Below are 22,455 nucleotides of genomic sequence, written 5' to 3'. Positions count from 1 at the left end.
GATGATGATGATGATGATGATGATGATGATGATGCAGATTTATTCATCACTAAGTGCAGGACCTATTAGATTAGAGATTCTTTTTCATAAACTGCTCGAGAATGAAGAGACTAATGGTTAGTATACCAGCGCAGATGTAGTAGTAAGGAGAGTAGAAAGTGAACCTTGAGTTTGCTTTAGGCTTTTGGCAACCTCGTCACTTTCGCTTTCCTCATTTTTGTCCTTTAGTTCTCACATTCCATGAGTAATATTTTTGAGAAAAGGGGGGGAAGAATTGCTGCTTTCTGGATCGGAACCTATTCCATCTAACACGTATTGTTGACTAGTTATTGACCTTGAAGTAGCATTTTTTTTTTTTTTTTAGCTCATTACATCAAGTGGCCTCATGCCTTGTCTGGACTGATTTCCATTAAAATAATAATAATGATGATGATGATGAACATTTTTCTCGTAAGCTTTGCTTTTTATAAAGTCTACTGTAATCCTAGAAAGATTGATTTTTCGATCCAAGCATATTATTCAGACAGCGGTTCTTTACACTGGCAGTTAAGATATAGCAAGTGCGAATAAGGCCTTCACATACTTTGTAACAGAGCGCATATGAGCACGTATAAAAATATCAGCAGCAGCTGAAAGATAGATGGCAAGCGATTGTATTAACAGCGGGAACAGCAGCGTTTGAACATGTATTTCAAATTGGCAAGTGTGCTCGGGCTTGCGTTGAAAAAAAAAAAAAAAAAAAAGAACACCACGTGTTCAGGGAGAAACAAACTCCAATCTCTGGTCCCCCCTTGCCAATCTTTCACGAAAAACACCCGTCTAGCTGAATCCACTGTGAAAAATTTCCCCCACTCTATATCTGTGCCTAAATCAAAACGCAGATTCCATGAACAAAGCTTCTTTCTTAGAACTGCACGCCTGTGGAACTCTGTTCCGTCTGCCTGCTTCCCTCCGGACTACAACTTGGATGTCTTCAAGTCCAATGTTAACAAATTCCTAATGAACCGCCCCCTTAAGTAAACATTTCAGCAAATCTCCTCACTAATGTAATGTACTTGCAATAACCCTTATCCCTGAGTGGCTTCCGGGCCTTGATAAGTGGTGACCACTGTGTAAAAAAAAAAAAAAAAAAAAAAATCGGTGCTAAAGGAGATGGACGTGTAAAGTGAAGGCGAGAATAGGCCGGCTGTGGTTCGCATGTGGTCGGAAGAAAGAGAAACACGACCAGGTGAAATAGACATGTGGCAGCGAGAGACTTTTTAAATGCTGTTGAGACGGGAGATTGACGGTAATAAATGCTTTTGTTAAAAAAGAAAAAAAATGCTGACTCCGATTTTTATTTATTTGTTTTGTTTATTTGTTTCTGCAATGTTACAACTTGATGAATTATTGACCTGAAATCCAGGAAAGCCAATAGACTTCAACATAGATATACTATATCGTTCTTAAATGATGGGAAAATTAATATCTCTAACTTCTTTACAAACCCAACCTTCTATAATATAAATCTCACCTGTCTGTTTAAATGTATGTATGTATGTATGTCTGCCTAAAACTTTCGACAGAGGCAACAGATTTTCACGAGATCTGTATCGTTTTGAAGTTGGGCCTTTCAGACGACAAATATCGAAAAATTGGCTAAAAACATTAATTCCTTCACCCTCAACTGGGCACTTTTCTACAGGGAGGAGTCGCTTTTTTTGCCGATATTTTCGAAAGTCATCGCCTCTTTTCGATTAATTAGCTTTAATTTAAAACTTTGCCACCTCCAGTTTGGCGATGGGAACAACAGCAAAGAGGTCACTTTTTTTTTCACATTCTTTTCCTCCTTAGCGGTATGGGTTCGAGCCTGCCTGCCTACTAGAACTTTTTTTTTTTTTTTTTTTTTGCTCAACACACCTCCAAACACCCGGGCAATGTCGGAAACCCAGTCTAGTTGAGACATAAAAGGGAACTTAAATGGAATATTCAAATATCTATGAATTCCCACATAGAGGTCCAATGTTAGCCCCTTTCTGAGAACTTCAACTAAAATAAAATGAAACGAAAAACCAATAGGAGTTTGTGTAAAGAATCTCCCTGATAAGACCACTTCTTTATTGTTGATTCATCAATATAAAAAAAGGTGATAGAGTTATCAGTAAATCTTTTAAACAGAGCATGATCATTGTTTCTTTTTTTTTTTTTTCTTTTTCTTACAGTGAAGTATTCAGCTCAAATTTACATGGATATGAATTTTCTGAAGGAGGAAGTTTTCCGAGCGCAAGATATTTTAACACAGATCCAAAGGAGGTAAGCATCTGCTATGCTTGGACATCTGCAGCGCACTTCGTGATTGAATGGTTCTTTAATAGTTGGTTTCAGTTAATTTCAATTGACTAAGTCCGCCAACCCACTACCTTCCCCCAAGCAAACAGAAATTGATTCATTCATTTCGTATGAATCATATGATTATTGTTGGCACTCGTTTCCCCGATATCTTTCTAGTTAGAATTCCTTCAAGAAAGACACTAATTATTTACAGGGAAGATCACATGAAAGTTTCTAACATCCTAAGTGAAAGTATTTCTGCTGAACGAACTGGATTCGAACTGGTACACCTAGGTTGTTAGTCCATGTCATTAACCACATAGCCGCTTTCTCCTCCCTTATCAAAGGTGACTTCAATTCTGAATGATAGACATTGTCACTGGCTGGACATTCCCACTTTCTGACCTTGTGTCACATCTTGCTGAGGTGGGCAGCAAGTAAATATCTACCACATAACTGCTTTCCTGCTGTCTACAACATAGTCGTCTTTAAGTCCAATGTAAATAAATACTTTAGTTGTTCTTTTAAGTTATTATTAACCCTTTTTAGCTGTTGTTTCTTGTTATCTCATCCAGGGTTCATACAGATTTTGAATGTCCATTTTCATTAACTTTTCAAGGCTTTTCAAGACCTTCTCCAGACAAAATTCAAGTTTTCAAAAAAATTTTATATCGTGAAGGATGTGAGTTGTAGTAGCCAACACTTGCTACAATCACAGGCAGGAGCTAATTCTCACGACTCGAGATTTGAAATCCATTTCTCCCTAGCTTGTCCAATCACAAGCCAGCTCTCTATCACATGACTGAGTATATAAAAGGCGAAATCTGAAACTCTCGATCCTCTTTCAATCTGACCCTGCCAGGCCGCAAACTTCACCTGGGGTTTTGGTTTCTGGCTGAATGTGAGTACTACAAGCTAACATGGCGACCTTTCAAACTCTCATTTGTCTCCACGTGCGGTACCCCAAACGAACCTTCTTTATTATACTAAAGAACATACACCGACACACACACACACCGACACACACACACACACACCGACACGCACACACACACACACACCGACACACACACACACCGACACACACACACACACCGACACACACACACACACACCCATGACAACACATGAACACACTGAAGATTTTGTCCTTTCTTTCTCCTTTAATTGGCTTTCGTCATTCTGGCGACTACTAGCTATAAACACATGTGAACTGAGCTGTTCTCTCCTGAACAAACCGGCAATATATTAATTCTATCTTTATACAATAACACTTCAACCTACTAATCCGTTTCTCTCTTGTACTAAAGCTACTCACGAAAATGACAAATAAAGTTGTTTATTAATATAGAATAAAACTCCATTTCGTTTTCTCATTTCTATAAAGTTCCATAAACAACTTTACAACATGGCAAGGAAGAAGAAAAGAAAAAAAAGAAAGAAAACAACATACTGAGGATGGAGTATAGCTCCGAAATATATTTATATTATAAATTTCAAACAAGTAAAATATTTGTTTATTTTCCTAATATTACGTTGTGATTTGGCTTTCAAGCGCACTTGATGCGTATTTTATTTCATTTAAATTTGATATATAAACAATGATATAATAAACCAAAAAACTTAATTGACAACAGGAAAAGTAATTTTCATTTACATACAAAACAATATGTCTGTTGACAATCATATTTACATTCTCTGACCCACTTATATTTGGCCAACCAAGCGCAATTAAATGTTATTTTCCCCATTGCAGATTGGTCTATGCTGTATTCGTTTTATTTTTCAATTTTGAATTTCTGATATTGTTGATTCAAGAGTTATGTCTCTTCATCACGAAGCTACATGATGTTATTATATGGAGAACATTAGATAGTTTCATGATAAAGGGGCGTAACTCTTTTATCCACAATTATATGTTATAATTTTGGAACAATCTATTTCAATTTTATTGTCATTATTTTAAAAAAATAGTTTAATTTATTTTTATTAATACTTAAAAATAATTTGATAGTATTTATTTCTATTTTATTTTTTTTTTTACATAGGCGTCACCACTTATCAAGGCCGATAGGCCACTCAAGGATAAGGGTTAAAGAGTGTAGAGTAGTCAAAAGGACAATATAGTAATCGATAGTAATGGAAGTTCGGTAAATTTGTTAACTTAAGTGGAACGGCTCATCAGAAACTTGTTCACGTTGGACTTGAAGACAACCATATTATAGACAGCTGGAAAGCAGGAAAACGAAAGACAATTCCACAGGCGTGCAGTTCTAAGAAAGAAGCTTTGTTCATGGAATTTACGTTTAGGTTTAGGTGTGGAAAATTATTGATAATGTTTTCAGCTAGTCTAGTGTTTCTTGTGAAAGTTTGGCGAGGGGGTACCATAGATTGAAGCTCAGTCGAACACTTTCCATAAAAATAACGATAAAGCAGAGACAAACTCGCATCATCTCTTCTGTGAGATAGAGGTTGCAGCGAAGAGAAAAGGACATCTCCCACCAGGCCACAAAGTCTATTTTGAACCCTATCAAGGCAGGACAAGTCTTTTCTAGCAGCTCCTGCCCATATGTGGCATTTTATATTTTATTTTTAATATTGTAACAAAACTTTTTACTGGATGTAAAGAATATGATTTTCAAGGTCTCTTCAAGACATTCTTATTATTTTCAAGAATTTTTCAAGATAATAATAGAAATTAAGCCTTTTCGTGGCAAAAATCAAAATTCAATGAATTTTCAAACTTGTACAAACCATGTCATAGTATTATTCTGTATTTAATTGACAATGTCATTAATCCTTATCCTTGAGTAGCTTTTGTACCTTGATGGTTTTATTTATTTATTTTTTAGATTCAAGGCTGAGTATGAGATAAATAAGAAGGTTGTTGAAGAGATTCAAGTGTACAAATCAAAGCTACAGAACATGGAGGATGAACGCAATCTGTCGCTCTTGGAGATTGAGAAACACCTGAGCATTATCGCAAAGACTAACGAGGAACTTGAGCAAAGGTAAGCGCCGCCTCCATAGCAATCATCGGAAAACACAGCTAAATGTATTCGTTTATTATTTTCTATTATATAAAAAGTAGTTGATTGTTTGCATGTGTGTCTACCTAAAAATCAGAAATAATACTTTAGAGCAGGGGTCTTCAAACTACAGCCCACAGGCCAGATCTAGCCTACCAAAGTTTTTAATCAGGCCCACAGAGCTCTTATGGAAATTTTTTTAAATATTCAGGAATTTTTTTTTTAATCAAGAAAATGATTAAAAAGAATGAGGTTTTGGACAATAAGTTTCACTGAAAAGCAAAGCTAATAAGCAAAACAGTATAAAACATGTCCAGTGCATTTTTTTTTCTTCATTTTTTTTTCATTTTTTTTTCATGTTTTTTTTCATTTTTATTTCATTTTTCTTTCATTTTTTTTTTTTCATTTTTTATTTTCATTTTTTATTTTCATTTTTTATTTTCATTTTTTTTCATTTTTTTTTCATTTTTTTTCTCATTTTTTTTCATTTTTTTCATTTTTTTTCATTTTTTTTTTCATTTTTTTTCATTTTTTTTTCATTTTTTTTTTCATTTTTTTTTCATTTTTTATCATTTTTTTTTTTCATTTTTTTTTCATTTTTTTAAAATTTTTTTTTCATTTTTTTCATTTTTTTGTTAATTTTTTTAATTTTTAAAAAATTTTAAAAAAATTAAAAATAATTTTTTTTTAAATTAAAAAAATTATTATTTTTTTTTTTTTTGCCCACGTAGCTCTAAAAATCATCAATATGACCATCTGTTCGAAAACTTTGGAGACCCCCTACTTTAGAGAATGACCTTCAGCTTGTAGTGAAATGGGAGCATAAATAGATCGTAACATGTTATGCTACTAAGACCAAGCTTCTCTCCTTTAGCAATTACAAGAAACTTTCTCTACCACTGATTAATAGCACCCTACCTGGAAGATCATCATTCAAACTCTACAGCTTAATATTCACAGGCAACATAAATTGGAACAAATACATTGAAGACATTGACAAGACTACTGCAAAAAAGGTGAACTATGCTAGAAAAATACTCACATCTGACAGTATCTTATATCTACAAAGTCACCATTTGCCAATGCATGAAATATTGTTGCCACACCTGGGCTGGTATATCAACTGCAAGTCTCTACCTCTTAGACAGAATTCAAAAAAAGTTCTCAAAACTAATAGATCCCACACTATCAACCAAGCTCCAATCTCTGTCCCATCACCACAATGTGATGTGAATGTCCCCAACTAACCCGACAGGTGGCAATAACTCACTCGTTCATTGTCAACACAAGCTTTCTACTTTTATAGTTTATTCACTTGGACTGCTAGACTTTGGAATTTCCTCCCTGTTTCCTGCTTCTATGGCTGTACTAACATGCAGAAGTTTAAATGTAAAGTGAACAAACATTTTGTTGCTTAACTCACTATGTAGTCCCTTTAAACATGGTTCCAAATAATAGCTTCTTACATCCAAATGGTAATATGCTTTGTTTGGGGAGAATAAAGGTTAAAAGAAAGAACTATACAATACAAGGCAATACATATGGTGAGAAGGAACACACGCCAATACACCCGAGATTACAGTCTGTCAATAAACATCATCTCTAGATTTGTTGTCAAAGTGAAGTGGTGATTCCTCCAATGTTTGTCTAGTTTGGCTTGGAAAGTATTGAGTTACTCTGCAGATACCAATTTTTCTAGTTCCACACGTTCACCACACGTTGGGAGAAGAAGTGTGCTCGAACAGACCCAGCGGTTCTCTTCCGATGTTGCTGCTTATCCAAACACAAGGAATGTCCACAGGTCTTACAATCTTGTTTCAAAGGAAGCATCTTGAGACAGTCCACGTTGTATTCTCCACACAGATATTTGAAAACTTAAATGGCATCCCCTCTCATTTGACCGAACACCAAAATTGGAAGATCCAATTGCTTCAGTCGCTCCTGCAATAGTCTGAATAATCTGAAGAATACAAATTATCCTCATTTCAAAAATTCTGAAACGCAAAAAAAAATCATTAAACTCCCTAAATTATGGAATTGGTTGATCTTGTATGACATTACCTTCACCAAATTTCATCAAAGGAAAAATATAAAAAGGAGGGGAAAAATGAACTCTGTTGATAAAAACGTGTTCATCACTGAAACTTTGTTAGATGGTATACTTCTCTTTGGTGACATCGGCCGTCACTCGAATCGAGTCTACGGGTTTCTATGGCTTCGTTCATGGATTATTTTTGATTTTGTTAAATAGCAGTAGCAGGTCTCTGTCAGTCAGGGTCGATCCTGGGAGATACATTCTTTTGATGCCAGCATCGACAATGTGACATGGAGAAGAGGCTGTTACCCACATAGCACATCACTCATCTCCACGTTGCTGATGGATCCAAATGAACAGCTACACTTACAGTTTGGTACTACTGTCACTGGAGCTGGTAGAATTAAGTTGTCAAACTGCCCTGGGGATTTTTCTCAAGGTTTACTCTTTAAGTTTTTCCCATGTGTGGGCATTTTACAAGGTAGTGGAGGGAGAGGGTTGAAGTCAGGGTTTACCTTCCTTTAGATCGACTGCTTTGTGAGACCCAACAAGTTATGATGGTCGAAAATTGCCCCAGAAGGAGACTAATGAGACCTGAATTAGAACTTTCTATTTATGTGACAATCCTGGGATATTGTCGAGTAACCCTGCTAGCTGAAAAAAGAAAGAGGAAACGGCTTGATCGCCGATATGAAATACATTTTCTTTCTAAAGAACAGGAACATTAAACAATATTGCTGTGAAAATGATTATTTTGGAGTATCTAGCCATGTTTAGTTTAGAGGTGACCTTAAAGTTCAAAGGTCACAGTCGAGAGTCGGCCGGTGCACGAGAAAATAATTGGTGGAAATTTTGGTCGCTGACAGAATTTCACCTACCGAATAGGCATGGGTGGTGTGGCTAATTAACAAATCAGGGCGAACCAGATTATGACGTGTGGAGCAAGGATTGGTTGGATAGAACCGTAGACCAGCCAGACCTCACACCACCCTTCCATTTAAAAGGCACTGTACAAAACAAGGAAAAATCAGTTAGTTTTGGAGTTTGTAGAGACTTTTTGTTGAGTCTGAATTGTGTGAAAACGTATGAAAGCACCGTTCATTGACCAACCAATCAGCAAGGGGAATTGGTTGCTAAAACCAAGAAAAAGGCCTCATTGAATAACTATCGAAAACTGCCAGGAAGTAGAAAATATAATCGATATTTTTTTATTTTTATTTTTCCTGTGGGTACTTATTTATTTTATTCGGTAATAATCACTGCTTATAATGAAAACTGAAACCCAGTGTTGATTATTCATTGTCTATTAACTTGTGAGTTAACATCAGAGATAGAAAGCCATATGGAAGTGATCTTTTTCAGCAAATAGCCAATGAAAGAGAGGATCGTCAACCTACCACATCCAGCATTCAAGCCGCACTGTCATATCAACCCTGTTATCATAGTAGCATATCATCAATGTGTTTCCGACTAGATCTTTATTACAAAGTAAACGTTTCTGCAATAAAACAGATTTTAATACTCATCTCAGGAATAATGTGTTTGTGACTGAAACTTCCTTATGTAGTATACTTTTCCCCAGCAAAACCGTTTCCAATATTGATCTCTAATTTTCAATGATCTTGTCCTTTTTAAGTGCTAAAACTCTAATGACAACTTCTTTTAGGCTCATCATTTACAGATGACAAAGCAAACAGTCAAACATATTCAATACATATAAGCATGCACTTGTTCCAGCATGCATTTGTTCTTTCAGACATATCTTGGTTCTGCATGTCAGGGAGAGGCAAACTTTTTTATGACTGTGATAAGGTAAGTCACAGCTATTTCCACCACTTGATTCAGATTCTACCTCATCAGGTCCGTCTTATTATTATTTACTACAATTATTACTAATTATTACTTAATTTAATCTTTTTTATTCTAACAGGTTGAATAATAAGGACACTTGGTTAAGTGATGCTGACGATGATGATGTCAGTCAGATTAATTCCTCCTTGGAAGACGGCAAGCAACCAGATAAAGTCCAGCCATCAAATCCCGCCAATGTAAGTGACGCTTTGCATTAATACAATTCCAATCACACTTATGTTTTATTGTTTTTAATTTTCCACCGGAAGATCATCATCATCATCATCATCATCATCATCACAGCATTTTGCTCCATCTCGAGATCTATCGTGTCCGAGGCAACCCTCAGATCTGCATCGAAGCATGCCTTGCTCGGTGGACAGTTTGTGAAGATGTATGCAACGGTCAGAACATTGATGCCACAGGGATACCGAGCATCCTGTACATAGCCTGACGTGCATGTTGTCCTGTGTTTTGGCAACCTATCTGGAGGGAGGGAATTCAGAGCCCACCAGAAGATCTTTTGGTAAAGCTTCATTATCGTCATCTTTGACAGATTCATTCAATCAATGCAAGCAGAAGAACACTAGTGTTGTTCATCTGAAGCCTGTCATGGTGTCAAAGCTCTTGCGGGATAGTAGTCATAGTCATTGTGGCATCTCTTGATGTTCATATTGGGGATGGAAAATATAATTTCTCTGCTTTTCATGTTCTGCCTTCGCTATCATCTCTTGATGAATCTGCAACGGAATGATTCCAGGCAGTCTGTAGACAAATGGCAGTTTGGTAGATTTCAGGTAGCCAGTAATTGTTTTGCATGTGTTGTTGAGTTTCACATCGACCTTTGCAGCCCACGCTGCTGCGAAAGTGACGTCACATTGCATTCTTACCTTGTGCCATAGATGCAGAAAACCAAGTTGTCGTCATTATTACAAAAACACAGAAAAATTCACAACTATTATCCACATCCTATTCGTTTTTATATGCACTCATGAGTGATCCTTCAAGACTGATGTCGTCTTATCATCCTGAAATCAATGTCCCTTATATACTATTTTTAAAAAGGACTAAATCAACCCAAAACTGATGGAAAACAGAAGAGGTTTATTCAGTTTGATCTTTGTTCTAAATCGCTGACGAGTGAGGGGGATGTCAGAGAAGGATAGTCATGGTTTAGTCATATTTTGTCACCTTATCTACATGCTTCTAAGGAAGTAACGTTTCTCTCTTTTTCGGCTATATGAAGTCACATCCGTTTCTATTCCAATAGTGTGAGTAGTGGAGTGGGGGAGTTAGAGAAAGATCGATAATCACCGTTTAATCATTGGAGTCTTCCGAGGATCAAGCTCTTCTCTCTCTCTCTCTCTCTCTCTCTCTCTCTCTCTCTCTCTTTCTTCCTCTCAGCCATTTCTATCTGTTTCTGTCAATCCCCTGTCTAATAGTCCTAACGTCAGCAAGTTGAACCCAACTCAACTTTCATTTCATTTTTTTTTTCAACTGATCATTTTATATACTTGTGGATTTACTCGTGCAATATCTACAGCAGTCATCGCATGCAATAAACCATGCATGCTAAGTAATGAGAAACAATCAAAACAGAAAATGATGTCCGTCCATCGCTGACTGTGATCATATACAAGGGTAAATTCTTTAACTCAAAAACTAAAACGTTGAAGAGCTACAAAAACGGGAGTTGTACCATTAAAACAAGCGACCTTTTGTGCTCCAGGATTTATTTTTCTACATAGTCGCCACCATTCTCAATGCACTTTTGCCAGCTTCTTTTGATGCCTTAGCTGTAAAAGCCCAGACCCTGTTTTGTCAATCACATCTCTGTCTCTACTCTGAAAGCGACAAACCCATCTCCTAACTGTTCCAACATCAACTGCATCGGCTTCGTAAACGTTCAACAGGTGCTGGTGAATGTTTATCAGTTCAATTTTTTCTATATGGAGGAATTCAATGACGCATCCCTGCTTCTGATGCACGTCCATGACAGGGGTTGCTTTCTTAGAGTCTCACACCGTCAATATCTGCAACAGAGAGATGAAACTTTCAGTTCATGAATGCATACGTTCAGTCATAATAAAAATGCAATTTGTAATCCTATCTGATCCATTCGGGCAGAATAAACAAAGAGATGGCATCACTTTAAGAACATCCCTCATGAGTTCGTTTCAGATCATGGAGTGCCCAAAAAAGTTCAACAGTTATTCTGGTCACCCAGAAGAACTCTCCCAACACGGCAGTTTGACCCTGGTCGTCTACATGGGGGGGCAGAGTTTAATAAGAGATTCTGGTTATTCTGTTTCAACAAGAAAACTCTGCCAATCCTAGGAGATAGGTGCAAGCCAAACACCACGTTGTGTGTTTTTGCTGGTTGTTAATGTTGTGTGATTGCTTTTGTTTTTGTTGATCTGTGGGCCACAGCCCTATCCTGGCATCAAGGTAGACACTCCTCTTCCGATTGATGTCACCTGAAAAACAACTCAAGTTGACTATCCGGTCTGATAGCAATGTTAACAACCTCACAGAAGAAATAAGTAAAAACTCCAGTCATTGTTTTTTTTCTTTTTTTATAAAAAATTATTAACAGAAAATATATAACTTCAAAGTTCTAATATAATACCACTATACAAAGATAAATTTATAGGCAGTTGAAATTAAATTGCATCAGAAGCAGGGATGCGTCATTGAATTCCTCCATATAGAAAAAATTGAACTGATAACACAGTTCAACACATGTCGCATCATGTGCAACCAATAGTGTTATATAGTTGTGGAACAAAAGAAAAATTAGCTGTTATCTATCTATCTATCTATCTATCTATCTATCTAATTGGAAGTAAACAAGAGATGAGATGTGAAGCTATGTTTTGATAAAAGTTATCAAAACATGTTGAGGTCTAATCTGGACAAGTTGCACCGGAAGAGAGTTGACCAGCACCGGAAGTACATGTCTCCTGTCACATGTTCTGGTTAGCTGAGAAAATAGATGAGTTGGAAAGAGGATGTCAAACAGAGTGGACGGTTTAACAGCTCATCCCCTCCTTTACCGGGGAGGGAGCTGGCGTGTCTCAGAGTGGATACTAGAATTTACCATACAAGCAAAGACATTCACTTCCCATTCTTTTGCGATGTACACCTGGGAAGTGATAAAAAAACTAAATAAAATCAACCTTCATTTTGGAGTTGAAATGCATTCGTCCACAGGTTTCAGCTTCCATCCAAGAACAGATGAAATTCTCATTGCTTCCCGTCTTTCGACAAAAGTAAGTTTATTACTTATTGATTGAAGCATTCCTATCGGGGAATGCTTCCAGGGCTCCCCAAGCAATTTTTAATCGCCCAGAGTCATCCTCCTTTAGGGGCGTTGGCTTGACTCTCCCTTATCTTTCAACCTTGTATCACATCTTTTTAATAAAAGGACAACTTCAATCTAATATATACTTGGCAATCATACTGATGTTCAACCACTCTTTTATCTACTGTATCTACTTCTTTTTCAATATGTTTTTACTTGCAGGAGACGGTTACCACTTATCAAGGCCTGGAGGCTACTCAAGGATAAGAATTAAGTGTTATGTAGATGGTCGGACAACATGATAAGTGGAACTTGGATAGAGCTTGATTATTTAAGAGGGCGGCTCAATAGGAAGTTATTTCTATTAAATCTTAAAATGGCCATGTTATAGTCAATTGGGAATCAACCACACTGTAATGTGTTCAACAATAGGAATAGTTGTAGGAAATAAACTCTGCTCATGGAATTTTCGTTTAGTTTTATGTACAGATAAAGAGTGAGGGAGGTTGTTTCACTTGATTTTGAGTCCGTGTCTTTTTTTCCAGATCTCTTACTGGTCCACAACAGTATCTAATGGTGTTTTTTTTTTCTCCAAAACTGCATTGCCATAGCCTTCAAACACAACTCCTTATTTATTTTTCTATTTGTTTCTGTTGTTCTTATTTTTATGTAATTTCTTTTCAGTTTTCAAACCCGTTAGAAATGTGTGAAACCGTGCCAAATTCTCCGAATGTCAGCAGTTTGGAAAACTATCTACGCGACCTTTATCATGAACTGTGTGCAAGAGTCCAAGCTGAAGAGATCAAGGTTAACCAGGCAGCCAAAGAGGAACCAGCATTGGAATTGGCGGAGATCAAAGCTTTGTTAAACGAGGGAGACAAACGGTAATTGATGTAAATTCATATTTCGATTAATTTTGAAATGCAGATATCACATCTTTAGAGCTGGCAATGCTTTTTTTTTTTTTTTTTACATAGGCATCACCACATTATCAAGGCCAAGAGGCCGCTCAAGGATAAGGGTTAAAGAGTGTACAGTAGAAATTGGACAATATAGTAATCATTAGTAATGAAAATTTGGTAAATTTGATAACTTATATGGAACGGCTCATCAAGAACTTATTTACGTTAGACTTGAACACAACCATATTGTAGTCAGCCAGAAAGCAGGAAAACGGAAGACAATTCCACAGGCATGCAGTTCTAAGAAAGAAGCTTTGTTCATGGAATCTACGTTTAGGTTTAGGCACAGATAAAGAGTGGGGGGAATTATTGAGTGTTTACAGCTAGACGAGTGTTTCTTGTGAAAGTTTGGCGAGGGGGGACCATAGATTGAAGCACAGTCGAACACTTTCCATGAAAATAATGATACATCAGAGACAAACACGCAACATCTCTTCTGTGAGATAGAGGTTGCAAGGAAGAGAAAAGGACATCTGCTACGAGGCTACGAAGTCTATTTTGAACTCTATCAAGGCAGGCCAAGTCCTTTCTAGCAGCTCCTGCCCAGATGTGGCAACAGTATTCCATCCTTGGACGTACTTGGCTCTTATATAGATAGAGAATAGCATCAGCAGTAACCTTGACTTTCATTTTTTTTCCTTTAACCTTGACCTTGAATTATTTACATCACCAGTTTTCCTCGGTTCAAGGGAGGTCACTCTTGAAGGAGTTATCTATACTCCTATAATTTTTTTTTTTTTTGTATTGATATTCATATTAAAAACCCTTTTTTTTAAGTATTTATTTAAGAAGAAAAATCACAGATTTTACAAAATTTTAAAATTAAAATTATATAAAATAGGCAAGTAGTTCTTTTTAAATGTGGCATGAGGCCAGAAAGGGGGGGGATGGGTGTCGGGGGTCGTCCACTTGTCTATTCCCTATAACTAGTTGCATTCACCACAATACCGCATTCACTCTAGGGACCTACTTAAAACCCCAGATGACAATATGTACAAGCTTTTTTTTTTTTTTTTTTTTTTTAAATAAAATATATAATGACTTTTATTTACAATGCAATAATGGCAAAATGGAAATTGTGATGCGTATGATGTATGCAGGTGATAGGCGGGGATAATGAGAGCCTTAAAAACACCCCAAAATAAAGAAAAATAACAGTAATAAAAAACAAATGAACCAAATAAAACGTTAAGCGATGAATGTGTTAATCAGGACCCACCCTTACCTATTCAATTTTTGAAATGCTTCCTGTTTTCCGGTATCAGCCGAAAACAAGGGAGCACTTCCTAAGAGGGAGTGGGCACAGCTACGGACAAAATAAAGGGGGGGGGATGGGGATATTCAGTGACCTCCAAGAAAAATAACATCGGGATGGGTTTGGACTAAAATAAATTAATCAGGACTGGGCTTCTTTGGAGGTATTCTAACACCTAAAATAAAGATTGGGGACATGGAGCTCATTTATACCAACTAGCTAAGGGACTGATCGACTACGGGATTATCTTGATCTGGTCTGGGGATTGCTTTTACGGTCGGCGTGTGCCATGCCTAGGCAGGTAACACGTACTCAAGCCTGTTTCGTACGAACGCACATAAACTAGCGGTGTGAATCCACCTCCAACTAAACTGTGAGCAAGATAACCTCCTTCTATCGCATCTAATTTTGATTTTAAGTTGGTGTTTAAAATACAAAATCAGATCCCGATGAGAAGGCGGCTCCCCCCCACGCCCTATCTCTATGCGTGAAACCCACACTACCAGTCTAGCTACAGCCAAGGTCGCTAGGAACACCATTCGTTCCTCCCTAGGCCACAAGGGATCTGCGTTGTAGACAACGGATGCTAAATCCAGGATCGTCACCTGATCGGGGACGATGCGAGCCGTGACCTCACTGACATACTCCCAGAATTCACGGAGCTTGGAACAAGTATAAAAAGCATGTTCTACGGTTTCTAAGCTATCTTCCTCGCACCGTGGACAAAGGGACTAAATACCATACCAATTCTGAACAGTATGTCATTGAGGGGTAGAGCGTTTCTAACCAATCGCCAGGTCAGGGAAAATTCGGAATTGTTAAAATATCCCCGGCCTGGTGCCCAATTCCATAGAGAGCGAACCTCCCCCTCCGACAGCTGCAGCCGCTCCCCAAGCGGGTCCGAAGCGGTCCCTACCACTAATCCCCGATACAATGCCCTTCTAGGCTGTGCAAGGTCCAAGGACCCTGGCATCGCTCTAAGCGCATTTCGGCATTCGTTGAGGAATCGTGATTGCCCTCTAGGCTTTCTCTGGCATTCAATTAAGTGATTGGGGATGAGGTCGGGAAAAGCTGCACCGACCGCGGGACCCCAATCAGAATCCTCAATCAGAGTTCTACCCAGGAATGCCAACCTTTCGGCATTTTTATGGCTAGCCAGGTCAAGCATCCCCAGGCCCCCATCTTCAAGACGCTGAGTGCAGACCTGTCTACGGACAAGCGGCCGTCACTCATTCCACAACAGTGAGAAGAGCGCACGCGTTAAGGCTGCCATTCGGACCGCAGGCAGAGGAAGTACAGCCAATCGGTAAAGGATCAGCGGAAACACGTAAGTGGCGCATGCCTCCGCCCTGCCTTTAAGGGACAATCCCCTTCGAAGCCAAACCCTCACAGACGCTTCGACCTTGGTCTGTACCTCCGACCAGTTCTTATCAAGACAGAGACTGGGTCCAAACCAAACACCAAGGATCCGGACTGGGCCATCCGTCCAGACAAATGCGCCAGGCAAAGCATTCGAGCCCCGCCAAGCGGCCAACCTCAGGCCAACGGATTTGCTGAGATTGACTACAGCCCCTGTAACTTGTTCATAATGCTTGAGAGCCTTAATCACCGTAATAATATCAACGACGCTTGAAACAAATATGGTGACATCATCGGCAAACGCGGAAACCCTGGTTCGCGCACCACTAGGAAGAACAATCCTGCGCAGGGCCGGTCCAGCCACCCTAGACCTCACGTTCCTAAGGAATGGTTCCAACACAAGGACATATAACATGGGCGACAACGGACACCCCTGTCGCAAACCCCTTTTTTTTAAAAAAAAGAAAATACAACTATCTATGGGTTGTGGAATTGCATTCGATAGCAAAAGATCTAGCTAATTTGCATATTCTTTTAAAAATTCATTTTAATTAATTCCATATTATTTTTTTCTGTTTTCTTATGGGATGATCATCTTTAGTTAACTATTACGTGTAATTATATTCATGCAGATATTTTATATGATTTATACTTGCGTAATATTTGCGTAAAAAGTTTATAGTAAACAAAAACCTCTTTATATATATATATATATATATATATATATATATATATATATATATATATATATATATATATATATTTGTTTAAAAAAATTTGCCTACCAAACTCCTCTATCAGTTTTTTGTCTACAGACATGAAACTTAATATATAGGATACTCAAACCCATGCAAAACTTTATATTTGGGTTTTAGCCAGGGAAAATTGGTGTAAAAGTGTGAAATTAAAAAAATGGAATTTGCCAGGTGAAGGTCGAATGATGGAATTATGAATATGCATGCATAACGTAATAGCTATTGGTTCATGTTTTAATTTTTAGTCTTGCAGCAAACATATCTTCCTAGCTTAGGTATTAATGTCAAAGGAAAAAATAAATCGTTTTGGTTTCAATTTTTGGTGGTGACGCACGAGTCATTTTTTTTTCTTTTTACTTTTTAAATCATTACTATACAGGGTGGCCGAAAAGTCCCAGGACACTATACATGTATTTTTAATAAAACACAGTATTTTTTAATGAAACACACAGAAAACATATATATTCAACAAAAAAAGAGAACTTTATTAGAAACAAAGCAGAAAACAACTAGAGTAATTTAGTGGTCTAGGGGATCAGTGTGTTGGCCCTCGTTGTTCTTGCACAATTCCATTCGCCTCCAGGTACTTTGTGCCATTTTTTTTAGAGAATTCCTTGATACGCTAGTAAAAGCTGCAATAATTGCATGCTTTAGCTGATCAATGGTTTCGTATCTAATACCAGAAACTTGACCTTTAATTAAACCCCATAATGAGTTGTCTGGACTTTTCGGCCAGTGTCCTGGGACTTTTCGGCCACCCTGTATATTGGGTCCAATGTAATATAATAATAAATACAAAATCTGCATTAATCAAAATATCATATTTAAGCATATTTTACGACCGGGCAATGCCGGAAGGCCTGCTAGTATCCTAAAATTTTTTCATTGATTTTAAGATAACACACCATAAAGGGACATAACTCACGTTATTTCTTATACATAGCTCTCAGAATTTTAATATTATACTAGTGGGACCTGTGGAAATTCCACAGGGGACTCATTCATATGTAATATATTGATGTTGGCATTCTGTAGATGTTCAGTGTGAATGGAGACGCTCTGATATTATTGTAGTTTTTTTTTGTTAAAACTGCAAAAGTATTTATCTAAGCTAGCACGGACGCCCGACAAAGCCCGGTCGTAAAGTATGCTTAAATATGATATTTTGATTCTTGCAGATTTCGTATATATTATTATAGAGTTAATGTTTTATCGATTTTTACATATTATAAAGTTGCGATTTCAAAAATAAATAAAAAAATAATATCCATATGACTAGGGTGCATTAGCTTGAATCAAAATAAAAAGTTATGAAATATATATATATATATATATATATATATATATATATATATATATATATATATATGTATGTATATATAAAATTTAGTTCCTTCAGCCATAATCAAAATCGAAACCAAAACTTATAAAGAATTCTTGATAAAATAAAATTATTTATAAAAAATAGATGGTTTAAGTGCCATCAGCTACAAGTCGAAACTGAAACCAAAACTTATTAAGAATTCTTGGTAAAATTATTTATGACAAGAAATAGAAGAACATAACAATCAAACGACTCTGATGAAGACCTGCCATTGCCCGGAATTGTATGAGGATTAATGAATATTTCACTCTCCCATATTTTATTGTCTTCGAAATCAATTCAATCAAATTTTTCAATCAAATCGATTGTCTGCTCTAGGTGGGGACCCCCCGCAGTGCACCAGGAGGGAGCTTGAGATGCCTCACCACAGTGAGTTATTCCACAATAGATTGTAGTTTACATTGCACCGTAGAGAACCTACTGTTGATTTTATAAATTATAAAGTCAAGTATCATGGTTCAATTGTTCTCTAAACAGAAACAGTCATTTCGGACGCACCTCTATTATATCAAAGAACCTACTGTTGATTTTATATGCCTGGCCTTTCTGCTTGTGTGGTGATAACGGCTTGAATTAAAGTTTAAAATGCATAAGTCAAGAATCATGGTTCAGTTGTGCTCTGAACAGAAACATTAATTTTGAATGCACCCTTGTCATATGAAAGAATCTGCTGTTGGTTTATATGCCAGGCCTTTCTGCTTGTGTGGTAATAAAATAAAATCTCACATGCACTTGTGATGTTAGGCTGTGTAAGGTGTTAACTTTGGTTAAAATCGCCTGTTCCTTCTTTCATCATGATTATTGATACTTATCCAAGATATTCCGATTCAAAACCTATCTAAGAACACTGCCAGACACATAAAGTACATTTCTGTGACATTTCAAAAAATCGACCGAGCTGTTTAGGAGTCTATAAGGAACAAAGACTCACACACACACACACACACACACACACACACACACACACACACACACACACACACAGTTCCTTTTATATTATAGTAGATAGATCGACAGACAGACAGATATATAGATTCTTTCTAAATGGATTTTTTTTTGAATGGTTATGTCATTCTAGAATCATGTATGTCCTTATTTATTTGCCTCCCCTCGAGGGCAGAGTTAGACACAAGTTTTATGTGAGAAAAAAAGCCAGTTCCGCAAAAACGGACACTCTTGACTGGGACAAAAATAAAATTGCCTCAGCCAAGAAGGATTTCAGAGAAAGAACGAAAACGATGACGTGAGGTATCACAACAGATACTACACTTTGAAACATTTGCAGAAAATACTGATTTTGTGATTTGGGCCCAATGTTCACATACAGGCCACTAAAAGTCGGCTTCCTGTAAACGGTAACGAGAAAGCCACCTCTTGAACGTTCAACAAGAACATCCAAGACGGGGAAAAAAGTTCTCTTTCTCACTGTCCATAGTGAACTGCAGAGCCCCAAGAAGAGAATTCAACCTATTAAAGAATTCCGATGCTTCACTTTTCAATGCAATAAATAGCAAAAGTGTCATCAACATACCTAACATACGTTGTGGGGTTTTTTTTTTTTTTTACATAGGCATCACAACATTATCAAGGCCAAGAGGCCACTCAAGGATAAGGGTTAAAGAGTGTACAGTAGAAATTGGACAATATAGTAATCATTAGTAATGAAAATTCGGTAAATTTGATAACTTATATGGAACGGCTCATCAAGAACTTATTTACGTTAGACTTGAACACAACCATATTGTAGTCAGCCGGAAAGCAGGAAAACGGAAGACAATTCCACAGGCGTGCAGTTCTAAGAAAGAAGCTTTGTTCATGGAATCTACGTTTAGGTTTAGGCACAGATAAAGAGTGGGGGGAATTATTGATAGTGTTTACAGCTAGACGAGTGTTTCTTGTGAAAGTTTGGCGAGGGGGGACCATAGATTGAAGCTCAGTCGAACACTTTCCATGAAAATAACGATACATCAGAGACAAACTCGCAACATCTCTTCTGTGAGATAGAGGTTGCAAGGAAGAGAAAAGGACATCTCCTACGAGGCTACGAAGTCTATTTTGAACTCTATCAAGGCAGGCCAAGTCCTTTCTGTTCCAGAACTAAAAAGAACAGATTCGTAATAACTAGGACTCTGGCAACAGAATATTCTTATCATTTTTTGACTCTCGAGTATATATCCGACACAGACACAGTTTATCAACCGAGAACCACATCACTCTACATAAAAACATATAAGATATCAACAGAATGCAAAAGTCAAGCATCATGGTTCAATTGTGCTCTGAACAGAAACATTAATTTTGAATGCACCCTGCTTGTGTGGTAATAAAATAAAATCTCACATGCACTTGTGATGTTAGGCTGTGTAAGGTGTTAACTTTGGTCAAAATCGCCTGTTCCATCTTTCATCATGATTATTGATACTTATCAATGCAAACATAGCAAAAGTGTCAACATACCTAACATATGTTGTGGGTTTTGTTCCAGAACTAAAAAGAACAGATTCGTAATAACTAGGACTCTGGCAACAGAATATTCTGATCATTTTTTGACTCTCGAGTATATATCCGACACAGACACAGTTTATCAACCGAGAACCACATCACTCTACATAAAAGCATATTAGATATCAACAGAATATGCTGTTGTCCTAGCCCTAGTAATAACCAATGAAAATATCAGCTACATTTGGGGTCAATGAACCCCATTGAGACTCCATTGACCTAATATGAGCGAAGCTAAACTCCAGCAATTCAACACACATTAATGTAACTTCTACAATTATCTCCTTACAAAAAAAAAAAAAAAAAAGGAGAGGTCAGTGCTATATTGATAAAGAGACTGGAGGCATATATGAACTCGAATCTAACCAATCACACATTCAATAAACCTATTAGAATTATACAGTGCATAGTGTACAACTCCCACACAAGTTGTAAGATTTCTAAAAGCCACTGAGCAAAAGAATGTTGGGCAGAGCCTATTATAAATGAAATGGGTCTCAGTGAAACATCTTGCTTGTGTATTTTATGGAGATCATACAGTCTGGGATATAGTGACCCAGGGACTATAATCCTGTTTTAAACGTCCTTGGAAAAAAAAATCTTTTTAAATAATGTTAGTAGACGTTTTTGCATTTTGATTTCGTTCTTTCAAGTATTATCTGCCAACTTGACAAGTTTATGGAATTTAAATGTGTTTCACTCGGTTCTGTTTATGCATATTTTCTGCATTGTGCATAGTTATGTATCAGTTAAGATTAAAAAGTCCTTGCAAACGCACATGTATATATATATATTGTGATACATCTATTAAAATGTATAATAAATTATTTTATTGATTTTTAGCCGAGAGGAGATATATTTTCAGTATATTTTATTCACTGTATCATTTTTCGCACCAAAAAGATTCAATTCACGTCTGCTCGGTCACATTTTGTAAACAAAACAGAAGAAAAAAGGGGAGGAGGAGGCCTGTGAACAGGAGGAGAAGGGAGAGACAGAGATACTGTGAACGAAGAGTGGAAAAGGAAAGAGAAAAGAAAGATAGAGAGAAATAAACCGTATATATATATAGAGAGAAACTGTGTAGAGAAAGAGAGAGATAGATCGTATAGAGAGAGAGGGGCCTGAAAATAGTTGTCAACAGGTAGTGGAGCTTCGCGCTTCAAAGCGATAAGACGTAAGTCAGCGAAGGTCGGGGTGGCGAAGCCGGCGAAAGGCGACGACGGCGTGGTAGTGGCGTCGCGGAGGTAAATATCAACGACATCAGCCGGTGATCGGTCAAAGTTAGAATATTGACTGAATAAAAGAATGAACCCAGCGAAGGAAGGAATCATAGAGCAGTGAAACTTTTACTATGAATCAAAGGCTTCGATGAGCTTCGGAAACGAATATTTGGAGCAATTAACACGCACGCGCGTAATGAAACATTAATAATCCGAAGGACCAAAATATGAAAATTAACCTGCGCGCATAATCAAATATAAATAATTTACAGGAAAGAAATATATATAAAAAAGAGATGAAAGAAAGATCACATTTCAAAGGACATTAAGTGAGTTTTTCAATCAAAACTTTCATTTCTCCAACATCTCTCTCTTACCCTAGAACCTGTATCTAATTGAGCAGACGATTTCTTGTTTTATGTGAACATTGACTGTTAATATATTTTTCTCTCGGTAGAATTTGAATCATTAAATCATTTCATTTAG

The 22,455-nt window shown here is 37.1% G+C and overlaps 1 protein-coding gene across 4 annotated transcripts in view; it reads left to right on the top strand.

Moving 5' to 3' along the window:
• Window positions 1–22,455, top strand: part of LOC145256497 (uncharacterized) — a 108,137-nt gene that overhangs the window by 29,269 nt on the left and 56,413 nt on the right. For all 4 annotated transcript variants that reach the window (XM_080115451.1, XM_080115450.1, XM_080115448.1 and 1 more), the window contains exons 2-5: window positions 2,202–2,292; window positions 5,163–5,321; window positions 9,305–9,422; window positions 13,214–13,413. In XM_080115451.1, coding sequence (XP_079971577.1) covers window positions 2,225–2,292; window positions 5,163–5,321; window positions 9,305–9,422; window positions 13,214–13,413 — 545 coding nt within the window. In that variant the 5' untranslated portion in view covers window positions 2,202–2,224. The remainder of the gene's footprint in view (window positions 1–2,201; window positions 2,293–5,162; window positions 5,322–9,304; window positions 9,423–13,213; window positions 13,414–22,455) is intronic.

Source organism: Euprymna scolopes, chromosome 32 (assembly GCF_053919585.1).
Source record: "Euprymna scolopes isolate OS-2025 chromosome 32, ASM5391958v1, whole genome shotgun sequence".
In the NCBI taxonomy this organism is placed as follows: domain Eukaryota; kingdom Metazoa; phylum Mollusca; class Cephalopoda; order Sepiida; family Sepiolidae; genus Euprymna; species Euprymna scolopes.
The sequence above is the reverse complement of the archived record's forward strand: the minus strand, read 5'-3'. Positions and strand labels throughout refer to the sequence as shown.